This window comes from Mytilus trossulus, chromosome 8, assembly GCF_036588685.1.
Source record: "Mytilus trossulus isolate FHL-02 chromosome 8, PNRI_Mtr1.1.1.hap1, whole genome shotgun sequence".
NCBI lineage: Eukaryota > Metazoa > Mollusca > Bivalvia > Mytilida > Mytilidae > Mytilus > Mytilus trossulus.
The window spans coordinates 35,086,992-35,099,248 of record NC_086380.1 but is presented as its reverse complement, the minus strand read 5'-3'; the positions used below and the strand labels follow the sequence as shown (position 1 = coordinate 35,099,248).

At 33.4% G+C, this 12,257-nt stretch overlaps 1 protein-coding gene across 1 annotated transcript; it reads left to right on the top strand.

The window, feature by feature from the left end:
- Positions 1-2,811: 2,811 nt before the first annotated feature.
- Positions 2,812-6,464, top strand: LOC134681858 (complement C1q tumor necrosis factor-related protein 3-like). Its single transcript, XM_063541502.1, has 4 exons — positions 2,812-3,113; positions 3,539-3,639; positions 4,474-4,701; positions 6,307-6,464. Exons 1-4 carry the CDS (start codon positions 2,879-2,881, stop codon positions 6,436-6,438), a joined length of 696 nt encoding a protein of 231 aa, XP_063397572.1. The 5' UTR covers positions 2,812-2,878; the 3' UTR covers positions 6,439-6,464.
- Positions 6,465-12,257: the final 5,793 nt, after the last annotated feature.

Genomic DNA, 12,257 nt, shown 5'->3' with positions numbered 1-12,257 from the left:
TTGCAGAAAAAGTTAAATTTAAAACGGTTTTAGCATTCGAGCAAAAACTAATTGTTTTCCTGATCTTTCAAAGAGCTACAATAGTTTGATATCTGTAACCAGTTATTTTTCAATTATGAAGACCTTCTTTATGTTGACCTTTTCCTGTCCTTATATGTCTGCGATATAAGACAGTAGAGATTAAACAACCACACGTAGTAAGAACTATTAGATAAATTCCAGAAAAGATATATACAATGGTTTTTATAGATAAATCATTGACCCTACTCGTATCGTTTACCTAGATTGGTTTGAGAATTATTTTAAATGTACATGTACTTATATATCTTCATCTTCATAAAACGTCTGGACAATGATAATTCACATCGGTTTCATACGTTTTCTTTTAGTTTATAGCTTTTGGATTTATTTCCGTTCTCGTTTCACACATTAATATACATTGAAAATAACAATAGGAAGTTGTAATTTGATTGCCAAATAGACTTCTTTCCGTAAGAGACAATTTAACATAGAAGTAAACATCTAATAGTGCATTTCTTTCTAACACAAACGATGCAAACTACAGAATAACTAAGCGCGCACATGTTTTGATGATTTTTTTCTAACATACGTTTGAAAAGTTTACATAAAATAGCAATCGCTAAAGATGCGTCTACAGTTTATCGTTCGTCGTTTGTTAGTGCAAACGCTACATTTGTTTATAACTTGAACTTGATTAAACGATATATACAATGGTTTCTATAGATAAATCAGTGATACTACGCGTACCATTTATCTAGATTGGTCTGAGATTTTTTGATAATCAGAGATGAAGACGTTATAAAGGACTTTATGAAAATAAATATGAAAATGGATATTGTAATGGACTTTCAGCGCGCACATAGATTTGGGAAAAAAACAAATTAAAATCGAAGACAGAGACACTTATATGACCAGACCAATAGTGTGCAGATTTAAAAACTTCAAAGATCGCGAATTGGTCAGATCTTTTGCGCGAAACCTCAAAGATACCAAATTTGGGGTGAATGAACAGTTCCCGAAAGAGGTTAATGACCGCCGCAAACTTCTCTGGCCATATTATAAAGAGGCAAAAAAACAAGGGCAGAAGACGCACTTCAAACGAGACAAGCTGTTTATTGACGGCAAAGAAATTGGACCACCTACCGATCGTCACATGGACACGGACAAAAGGCAACAACAAGAAAAGAAAGGCGCACGACAAAAAGAACCATCCCGCAGAGGTCCTCAACAGAACAACGACCATCCCCGTGGAGCCCCTCGTAGACGTGGAAAATATAGCTAGGTAAACCGTGGAGGTTTAACGGACACTTTAAAAGACAGTTTTAATCATTCAGATGGAACTAACTCTCACACTGGTAGTAATTATAATCACGTAAATAAAGATATTGTTCATCTATTGTCATTAAATGTTTGTGGATTAAAACGTAAACTACTGTATCAAGAATTTAGAGATTTATTAAAATGTAATGATTTTTTATGTCTTACTGAAACAAAATTGGACGATTTAGATGAAATTAGTTTTGAAGATTTTACATTTCATTATAAAAACAGGAAAAAATTTACTAGCTTTAGATCAGGTGGGATAGCTTTAGGCTATAGATCACAGTATGCAAAATTTATTCATTGTATAGAAACCGAATGTCCTTTTGTTTTATGGTTTAGAGTAGATAAAATATTATTTAGAACTGAAGATGATATAATAATGGGTATAGTGTATATCCCGCCTGAAAATACTCGTTATACGTCTGAAAATGCAATGTCAGAAATTGAAATAGAATTTCTTGAATTACAAAAGAATAGTAACTGTATTTTTCTTCTTGGTGATTTCAATAGTCGCACTGCAAATGAACAAGATGTTTTTCATATATCTGATTTCGAAGACATTTAACCGATTTTATTGATGTAAATGAGTTTAATGACATTCATGTCTTAGACGATCTTAAGATACCAAGAATACGTAATAGTTCTGATACTGTTGTCAATTCATATGGAAGAAAATTAATTCAATTTTGTAAAAATAATAACATGTATATTTTTAACGGAAGAGTCGGTAAAGACCGAGTACTTGGTAAACCAGCAAGTCGAAGTATTAGTGTAGTAGATTACATTTTATGTACTGCTAATATTTTATGTAAAGTAGATGATTTTAAAGTTTCTGATTTTTGTAATTTATTCTCAGATATACATGCTCCTTTGTGCTTGTCTTTAACTGTAAATGGTTGTAATGCTACACAAGGTGAAAGCAAAGTAATTAATGACAAAAATGTACACATTGGGAAATGGAAACACGAAAAGACAAATGACTACAAAAACAACATTGCTGTTGATAAAGTTAACGAAATATTGTTAAATGTAATGTCTAAATATGATGATATAAGTTCAGTTGATCAAGGTACTGTAGATAGTATTGTAAGTGATATTACGACTGTATTATTGAGTGCTGCAAAAGATACTTTTGGGGTATTTACTAAAAAATCAAAAAACATTGGCGGGGAAGGGAATTTTTCAAACAAAGATTCAATTTGGTTTAATAAAGACTGTAAAAATGTTAGACAAGAATTTAGAAAAAGCAGAAGACTTTATAAACACTATGGCTCTAATTTATTTAATTCAATAATGACCAAATCCATATCGCATAGTTAGCTATAAAAGGTCCTGTAATGACAAATAACAAATCAAACTTGAAAACTAATGGCATGATTTATGTACAAGATTGATAATGTTCAAATTGTGATTTTACTTCTTGACACACATATCCCTGATTATCTTCTTATCTTTAAAGTACTACAGTTTAATGATAAGATCCATTGAATTATAACCAAATCTTCAAACCAGGCTGTGCACTTACCAAATCTCAATGAAGACTTGTTTGTATTTAACAGTTATATTCTCTTTGGCTGGATTTCTTACACCAGTTAGAGGAGAGTTGAAGAAGTCCCTTGTAACATTGAAACAGGATGTGCAGAAACTCAGAGACCGTGTGATAGATCTTGCATCAAGATTGAAAAACGCCGAAGCTACAAAACTCGATCTTGCAGAAAGATTGTCCAAGGCAATGAAAACAATCGAAAATTTAAAATCCGAGCGTACGGGTGAGTACGTACTCACATTGTTGTACAAATGTTGTCACTCACTCAGTGCTTCAATATTTATTTTAACACCTACCTTTATTAGTACCGCTTTTTAAGTGACGTATTGCCGGTTGTTTAACGTCTAGTACAGTTCACAGGCCGTTCCTCTCTTTCGTGGATAAAGGTTGGTTGATTATAAAAGGATTCATTAAAGCATTTATGTCGCGGTCCCCCTCATATTGCAGTCAATGCCCCTTATTAAAAGTTCTGGATCACCTGCACATTCATATTTCATCTTGATCATTTGTTTTAACCAACACATCATAACATACATTTGTTTCAAAATCGTAGCTTATTTACATGTCATATCTATATTTAGTAAAGACACGTGCATTTGAATATACATGTATATATAATGAATATTTACAATGTGACCATTTTTTCAGTGAAGAAACGAGCATTCACTGCCTCCCAGGTGGCGTTTTATGCTGCGTTGAGGCACAGTGTACACGCAATGGATCCTCATCATGCAGTTGTCTTCGATGACGTAAGTACACCTATTTTCCGAGGTGAAAGCAAGAATCGGAGTGTGTCTATAGGACACCATGACATGACCAAGGTCGCTTCCACAATGATTCTGATAATATTGATCCTTAAAATTGGGTTGAAATCCCTAGTTTGATATATAATAGAAAAGGTTACACCATTAGGAACGCGTTATTAATCTAATTTTGATTCGACAATTACTGGTGTAAACATTCTTGAAAAAAACCCTGATATTGGACGGACATCACGTCAGAAACAATAATGGCCTCCCAACTACCACAAGTGAGACAGAAAATAAATGCCACGTATTCATAAGTCTTATCGTATATAGAAAGACGAAATAATGCAGGGGTGGACATTACTTCATTAATGATGTGGACAGTATACGTACTTAGACATGTTAGAGTATTTGTTATCAGCAATGAAAAAACTTTTACAAACAACATTTGTCTAACGAATCCTCTATTTATTGATTATATGTCTTACTCACACCGCCTCTAAATCTTCAACCATGGATTTACCATATTTTCAAGTCTTGGTTGTTGGCCATGTGTTACCGATTTCCAAAGATCTGCTTATTAACAAATTAACAAAAAAAAAGGTAAAAATCGACTAAAAGTAATAAAAAAAGGCTGACTTTATGGTTTTAATGAAATATATTTTGGGGAATTTATATAATAATTTCGATATTACAGATCCGGCTTGATGAAAAACAAACACTTTAAACTTGATAGCTGATATCTGTTGTACCCTTGTGAACTAGCTCTTATTAATCCGACTCATTATATTTAAAAAAAAATGTATAGTGTGAAATAAGATATTTTACGAATTGTAGGTCTTCACTTCAACCAGCCCTGATGTCTACAACGATGTAAATGGCATGTTTACTGCTCCAGTTTTCGGACTATATTGTTTTTCTTGGACCAACAATGTTGATGCTACTGACTACCAGTCTACAGAACTGGTACTGGAAGGTAAACCGATGGCGTGGGCGTATGCAGACACCAAAGGTGATCAGAATGAAGACGATTATGGTAGCTCCTCCCAAACAATTCTTTTGAAGGTATGTGCTTAATTGGAGGATAAGCTAGAAAATATTAAATTTTCATTGTATTTTATAAATTAAAGGAAGATTTGTTTTATACATAATTTATTTAATAAAAATGATGCGCATTTCGAAAATTACGGGGTATATATCTCTGAATTGATACGATATTCCCGTACTTGCATTTCCTATCATGATTTTCTTGATAGAGGGTTGCTGCTCACAAGTAAACTATTTAACCAAGAGTTCCAAATGGTGAAGTTGATATCATCCCTTCGTAAATTTTACGAACGCCATCACGAGTTTGTTGACCGTTATGGAATAACCGTTACTTTCACAACTGATATCGGATATGTTCCGTACATCGTCACTACAATCCTCGTCCCTTTCATGAATGTGACCTACCGAATTATACTATTTACCGGATTTGTTACAACATAAGCAACACGACATGTGCCACATGTGGAGCAGAATCTGCTTAACCTTCCGGAGCACCAGAGATCACCCCTAGTTGTTGGTGGGGTTCATGTTGCTTATTCTTCTGTGTTCTATGTTGTGTCATGTGTTCTATTGTTTGTATGTTTGTCTTCTTTCATTTTTAGCCAGGCGTTGTCAGTTTATTTTCGGTTGATGAGTTTGACGTTCACTCTGGTATCTTTCGTCGCTCTTTTAATGTCTCCTCAGTGATGCTTAAGGCAAACATAAAAGGACCAAAATTACTGTTCAAACAAAAGCTGATGTATAATTGCATTTTCTATGGATTCATATTATTTGTATTGTTGATTAGTTGGTTGATTTAGGATTAACACCAAATATTTATTTACCTTAAGCTCGAATCATATAAGATGTGAAATTGAGAAAGGAAATGGTGAATATGTCAAAGCGACAACCACCCGACCATAGAGCAGACAACAGCCGAAGGCAACCAATTGTTCCCCCATGTAGCGAGAATTCCCGCACCCGTAGGTGTCCCTCATATGCATAATAGTACAGTGACAATGGACGCCATACTAAACTCCGAACTATACACAAGAAACTAAAATTTAAAACCATACAAGACCAACAAAGGCCAGAGGCTCCCGACTCGGGACAGACGCAAAACTGCGGCGGGGTCAAACATGTTTATGAGACCCCAACCCTCCCCCCACACCTCTAGCCAATGTAGAAAAGCAAAATAATAACAATACGCACACTAAAACTCAGTTCAAGAGAAGTCCGAGTCCGATGTCAAAAGATGCAACAAAAGAAAACAAACAAAATGACAACAATACATAAACAACAACAGACCACTAGCAGTCAACTGACACGCCAGCACCAGACCTCAACCAAACTGACTGAAAGATTATGTCTTCATCATATGAACATCAGGCACAATCCCTCCCGTCAGGGGCCCAGTACCACACCGTCATAAAATACATGAGAAGAACATGTGGTATGATTGCCGATGGCACAAGTAAAAAAATAGAAACCAAATGACGAAGATGTTAACATCTTTAGGTCATCGTACGGTATAATAATGTAACTAACGATTTAGTAAATAAATGTTCTTTGTTGTAGAGATTCTATGTATATTTTGACAGAAAGAGAATATAGTTTTGTAAATATTATCTTCACTTTTTATAGGTTGACAAAGGTCAACATGTTTGGATTCGAACTGGAGCGCAAGGTAAAGGAACTTTACACGGTGAAGACTACACATCGTTTTCTGGATTCTTAGTGTACCAGACAGACGACAGTACTTCGACTGGTGATTAGACGCAGCATTTGATATATCAAGGAAAAACTTATCAATTAAATTTTCAAAAGTGTAGTTATTTGTCTTTTAAAAACAATTCTTGTAAAAACTCTCTTGGAATGTCTCGTAGTGAAAGGAGTACTTCGTCAAATTTGCAAAATTGCTGCTTATAAAATTACAGCCTCTGGCCTTTGTTAGTCTTGTATTATTTTTGTTTTATTTTCTTGTGTACAATTTGAAAATTAGTATGGCGTTCATTATCACTGAACTAGTATATATTTGTTTCGGGGCCAGCTGAAGGACGCCTCCGGGTGCGGGAATTTCTCGCTACATTGAAGACCTTTTGGTGACCTTCTGCTGTTGTTTTTTTATTTGGTCGGGTTGTTGTCTCTTTGACACATTCCCCATTTCCATTCTCAATTTTACATTGTCCCTTTTTTATCATTTCAAACGTATTTATTTGTATTATAAGTCTAAACATAATTGATTGTTTCAATTGTCGTATAAAATCTTATTATTTCTACAGACATACAATTAAGTTTAGAAATCAAGGGATTAACCCCTCTTTATGATGATAGAAAATTTGTGTTTTAGAAGATTTCTAGTTGTAACAAGGATTGAAAAAAGATAGTCTCCTAGATATGTAACACTAAAACTTGTTGAAAGTAAAGGCTATCATAATATTCTATTGCCTGTATCAAATTTGCGCATGAAAATGTTGCTTTCACAAATTGTGTGTTAAGGCATAGATGTTTCGAATAAATAAAGATAGAAATGTTGTATTAGTGCAAATGAGACAACTCTTCATTCAAATATATTTCAATACAGCTTGCATATACACGTTTGGTGTGATCTTTCTTTCTGAGTGTTAATGCATATGTTTTTGTAGTGTAATGAATACATGTAAAATACTATATGGCAAAGGCTGTATCGAATGCTTTATCAGCACTAGTTACCAATGTCAGCCCCTAGCTAATCAAAATGTAAATTCAAAAGCTCAAACACATCAAAGGAATGGATAACCACTGTCACGTTATTGCCGTGCTACAAGTATTTTATTACATTTATGTACTTGGAAAATGGTAGATTGAACCAGGTTTTGTAGCTACTGAAGCTGAACCTCTCACTTTTATGACAGTCAAATGCAATTATATTGACAACGATGAGTGAACAAACCAAACACCATAACACATAAAGTTATCAACATAAATCTACCTTAGTCAGCATTGTGTTAAAGTAACAAACAAAATCGTCAACGAAGAAACACAAAGAAGCATAGAGAGAAAGCACATAAGAAAAAATGAAAAACAAGAATATTTGTTTTTCCATTAAACACAACATCTTGACAGAAAGTACCGAGCCACGTCAAACAAATATCCCCAAAACAAACTAAACAGTAAATGAACTGATTTACAAAGACAAATACGATAACACTATATTGTGTTATCGAGATGAGAAACAATGTCAGTACCTAGAACTTATACTTCAACACCATCGTGTATTATTTGCGAAGTTAATACGTAATAGTCACCAACAAGGTCTTAATACACAAAATGTATCTTAAATACGGTGAACCTTTTAGAAAGAGTACGAGACCTTCCTTGACATAATCCTGGTTCATCAACTTTCCGCTCAGACCCTAGTGACGTAAGTCTGAGTAGTTGTTACAAGCTCTTGAGTACCCAATGAGAGGGGAAATGTATATTCTATATGCAGGTGTAGTTGGTAATTTGCTACATTTTGTACAAAGAGAAAATTTGATAATTTCAAAATTTAAATCGTCTCGTTTGTCATGGATTCTAATACTGAGATGACCGCTTGCGACAAATTCAAGATAAAAATTAAAAGTAAGCCAAACACAAACGAAGCTATGTTTGTTGTTTCCTAAATTTCAATTTTGAATTTTTAGATCATTGAGGAAATATAAATGACACTCAATAAGAAAAGTATGGATAGTTAATGGAAAGAACGCCATAAAAAAATCCTGAATGTGAAATTTAATCATCTTGTTTTTAGTTTTGACAAGTGTCTTAAGGATCTCCGATTTTTATAAAAATAAGACGAGGTAGGCAAGGAGAGTTTCACAGTTCATTTCCATAGGAATGCCGACAATGTGTTGAAAAAAGTCTACCTCTAGGTAAAACTAATTATGTTTTCAATAAGAAACTCGTGCATACTGATAACTTGTTCTATTTTTTAGCATTTTTTAAATTTTTTGTTCACTATTAACAAAATAAGCCATAGGGTATCCCAAATAACTACCGTGTTTATTTTGATTTTTTTTAGACGAGTTTTAATTTCACATGGTGGTTTACAAGGTTGAAAAAAATTAGAGTTTTTATAGAACAAATTGTAGTGGAAGATCGAGATTTATAATTATGAAGAAGTTCCTTACAGTTTTTTCGAAACACATGATTTATCAACTTAATTAAACACAGTGTAGAACATATAAGATTCATAGACACAAACCCAACAAAACCACATGGATTTGTCAATCCGTTAGAATTCAATGTCTGTTTTTGATTGGTTTTTACCTAATAAAAGTAACATATGCATGTATTACCATCGGAGGGTTCGATCTTCTGGTTAGGTGTACATTTTCTCATTAAACATGTTAGGCATTATTTTATTAATCTAAAAAATTGATGTATGTGGACGAACGAGTCATGTACAGATATTTGAAAATAAGACAAATTTTCTATCATGTGAGACTAATACCACCAAAGTTAGCAATTACAAGTATTTTGGGCAATGTTTTATTGTACCAATGCTTCACAACCATTTATATATTATCAAATATTTCTGAAGTGGTCATTACCAGTGTAAGTTTTGTTTTTTTGAAATACATCTCTGAATTAAAAACCATGGGCTACTTGTTCATTTACATAAAATACATCATAATTGATTATAATTTATATGTTACTTTATTATGAAAGTATTTATATTTTTTATGTGGAATTGTAAAACCTACTTCGGATACATCTAACCGCTTTTTTAATTCATGAATCATGTATTGTCACTACATTCCATACCGTTGCTGACTTGAGTAAGAAAAACAATGTTTAAGACTCATCGAAAGCAATGCTAAAGTTGTGTATGCATGTACAGAATACTCCGCAGCGGTCGGTCCATTACAAAAGTTTCCTGTGCACATTGTTACACAAGTTGTCGTTATAGTGCCTGTACTATGTTGACACAAGGAATCGTTACTGTTTTGCACATTCTTTAGAGTTTTCAAAGCTGTTGTGTTAAACGACTAGGTAATGCCATCGCAACATGTTCTGATAAACGCATTCATGAATCCTGGAATGTAATATATATATATACAAATAATATATCTGGTGTATGGCTTTGGTATGTTTTACAACAATATGGTAAGCAATTATATTTGTGTTTGTTAATAATAACTTCTCCTTCATTAGGTATTTAATACCGGGAAAGTAGCTGTAGATATTTTCCCAGTATACAATTATTCGATGAGTTTCAGAAGCAATTTGTTAGTAATTCCTTTTTACATTTATTGACAGCCCATCGAAAGACCCGAAATATTTTACAAATCTCCAAAGGATTGCTGATTTTTCATTAGTAAACTCTCCAGTTTAACTTGCTGTGAGACATGTAATAATGTCATATTGAAAAGAGCCATTAACTCTTTAAAAAAATCAAAGATAGTAGAACTAGTTAAAAGTGTAACCATTTATTTTCAGAGCACTATTAAAGACTTATGTTTTCATATGCTGTTGACTGTATCATGACATTTAAAATGAAACAATCACATGAAGTGTGCACAGTGGTACATAATTATGAAAAGCTTTAAATATTTTGGCTTTTCTATTCTATTCAACAACGATTCGGGAGAGTTTCCATTGATCAATCTTAAGTAATCTGTCTTGTTTTGTGGACTAGTGTTGGTCTATTCTTTGTTTGTCGTTTTACCAAGGTTGGGTTTTCCTTGCGTTTTTGCATTTTCATATCTCCTTAGGTATTTCTGTGTTTTTTTTCAAAACAACTCAAAGACTGTAAAATTGGTTTAAAAACATACCTCCTCCTTCAAATTCCTCTACACAATAATAGTTATGTCCAGCCAAAGCACTACAGTTCTGTACGTACGGATCATTCTTATAATCCTTCATGAAATTATCCGCATCGTCCGTATATTCATGAAGTTAGAATAGTATGCAGCTCTTCCATCCTTCCAGTGTTAACCTGACAGTCATTTTGACCTTCTGCGTTGGAATAAAATCAACGGTACCAATTTTGTTGCACCAGATGCGCATTTCGACAATACATGTCTCTTCAGTGATGCTCGTGGCCAAAATATTTGAAATCCAAAGCATATATAAAAAATGATATAATTCAAAAGGTCCAAAAAGTATAACCAAATTCGTGAAAGGAATCAGAGCTTTGCATGAGGGAGATACATTCAGGAGAGTCCCTGCAGGCAAAACACATGTGAGTTTCACACTGTGTTTCTGAAACATTCAAGAAGTCTCAAATCATTTTACATCGTTTAAGGATTATTTTGAATTCGAAAGATTTGTATGGTATTGCTCCCGAAATTATGTGTTGATCAGATAAGTAGTAAACCATACTCAAGGACAAGGAAGAGTAAATGGGCTTTACAGTGGATTTTGCTAAAATTTTGCATACAAATCTTATCTCGTTGAACTACAAATGAAAATCTAAAAAATATGGAATTTACTTCTTTTATAACCTTAAATATTACAGATTTGTTAATTATCTTACCTCCTAAAGATTTCTAGGAATTTGATTGTTTAAAAGCGTCCGGGTGGATACCATGTATATTTCATATTAGGTTGGTAGGGTGGCGGGGCTTATTTCATACACGGTTAGTAGTGGTGTCACGTCCCTTTATATTCCATATTCGGTAAGAATGGAGGCGGAGCTGATTTCATACACGGTTAGTAGTGGTGTTATGTCCCATAATAAAAACAAAACGGTACTGAGAAAAAATCATAAAGGTTTCAACAGACGAAGAAATTGATGATTGAGATGGAAATAAATTCATAAAACAATGTTAAACCTAACAAGTTGTTATTGTTGGCGATAAATGGACGTAGTTTCTTATTGCTAACAGCATTGAAGACTTGTTCATCTTGATAGGTCACTAGACTAAATTTTACACGTTAATTTAGTCGGTAAGAAAAATTCGTTACATAGTGTGCTTGTGACGTAATACGGTATTATATATGGGGTCAGTAAATTCCATATTGGGATTCGAGCTTCGCTCTCACCCCATATTGCATTTACTGTCTCCTTCATATACCGTATTAGGTCACTAGCACACTATGTAACTAATAATATTTATAAAGAAAGCACATAATATCGGCGAACAACCTTCTAAAATTTGTCTTCAAATCATAAAATCTCTTATTCTTGCTCCGTTGATTTTTCATCTTTCATCTTTTTCAAAAAAAAATAAAAATTCGGAAACATATTTTTTTCGTTTTAAGGATATAAAGTAATCATGTTATGGTCTACGACTTAATAATCAATTTGTTACCTTGATGGTATTAAAAAAACGTAAAATAAATAAAATTTAACAGCCTCTAATGCGATGACGTTACAACAATTTCGGCACGTTGTGGGATTTTTCACAAAGAACACAACTTTGAATGATGTATAGCGTAAATATAAAGTCGATGACCCTATATTTATTTTGAATCATGAAAATAGAATTGCATGCTTTAAAAAATATCTATGGAGTATAAATCAGATATTTGATGAATCTAAGACAAATTTGTGATGGTTTTGCGGCGATTTTATGTGATTTCTATACACATTTGTACCATTTAAAAAACATTTATTCAGTGATATG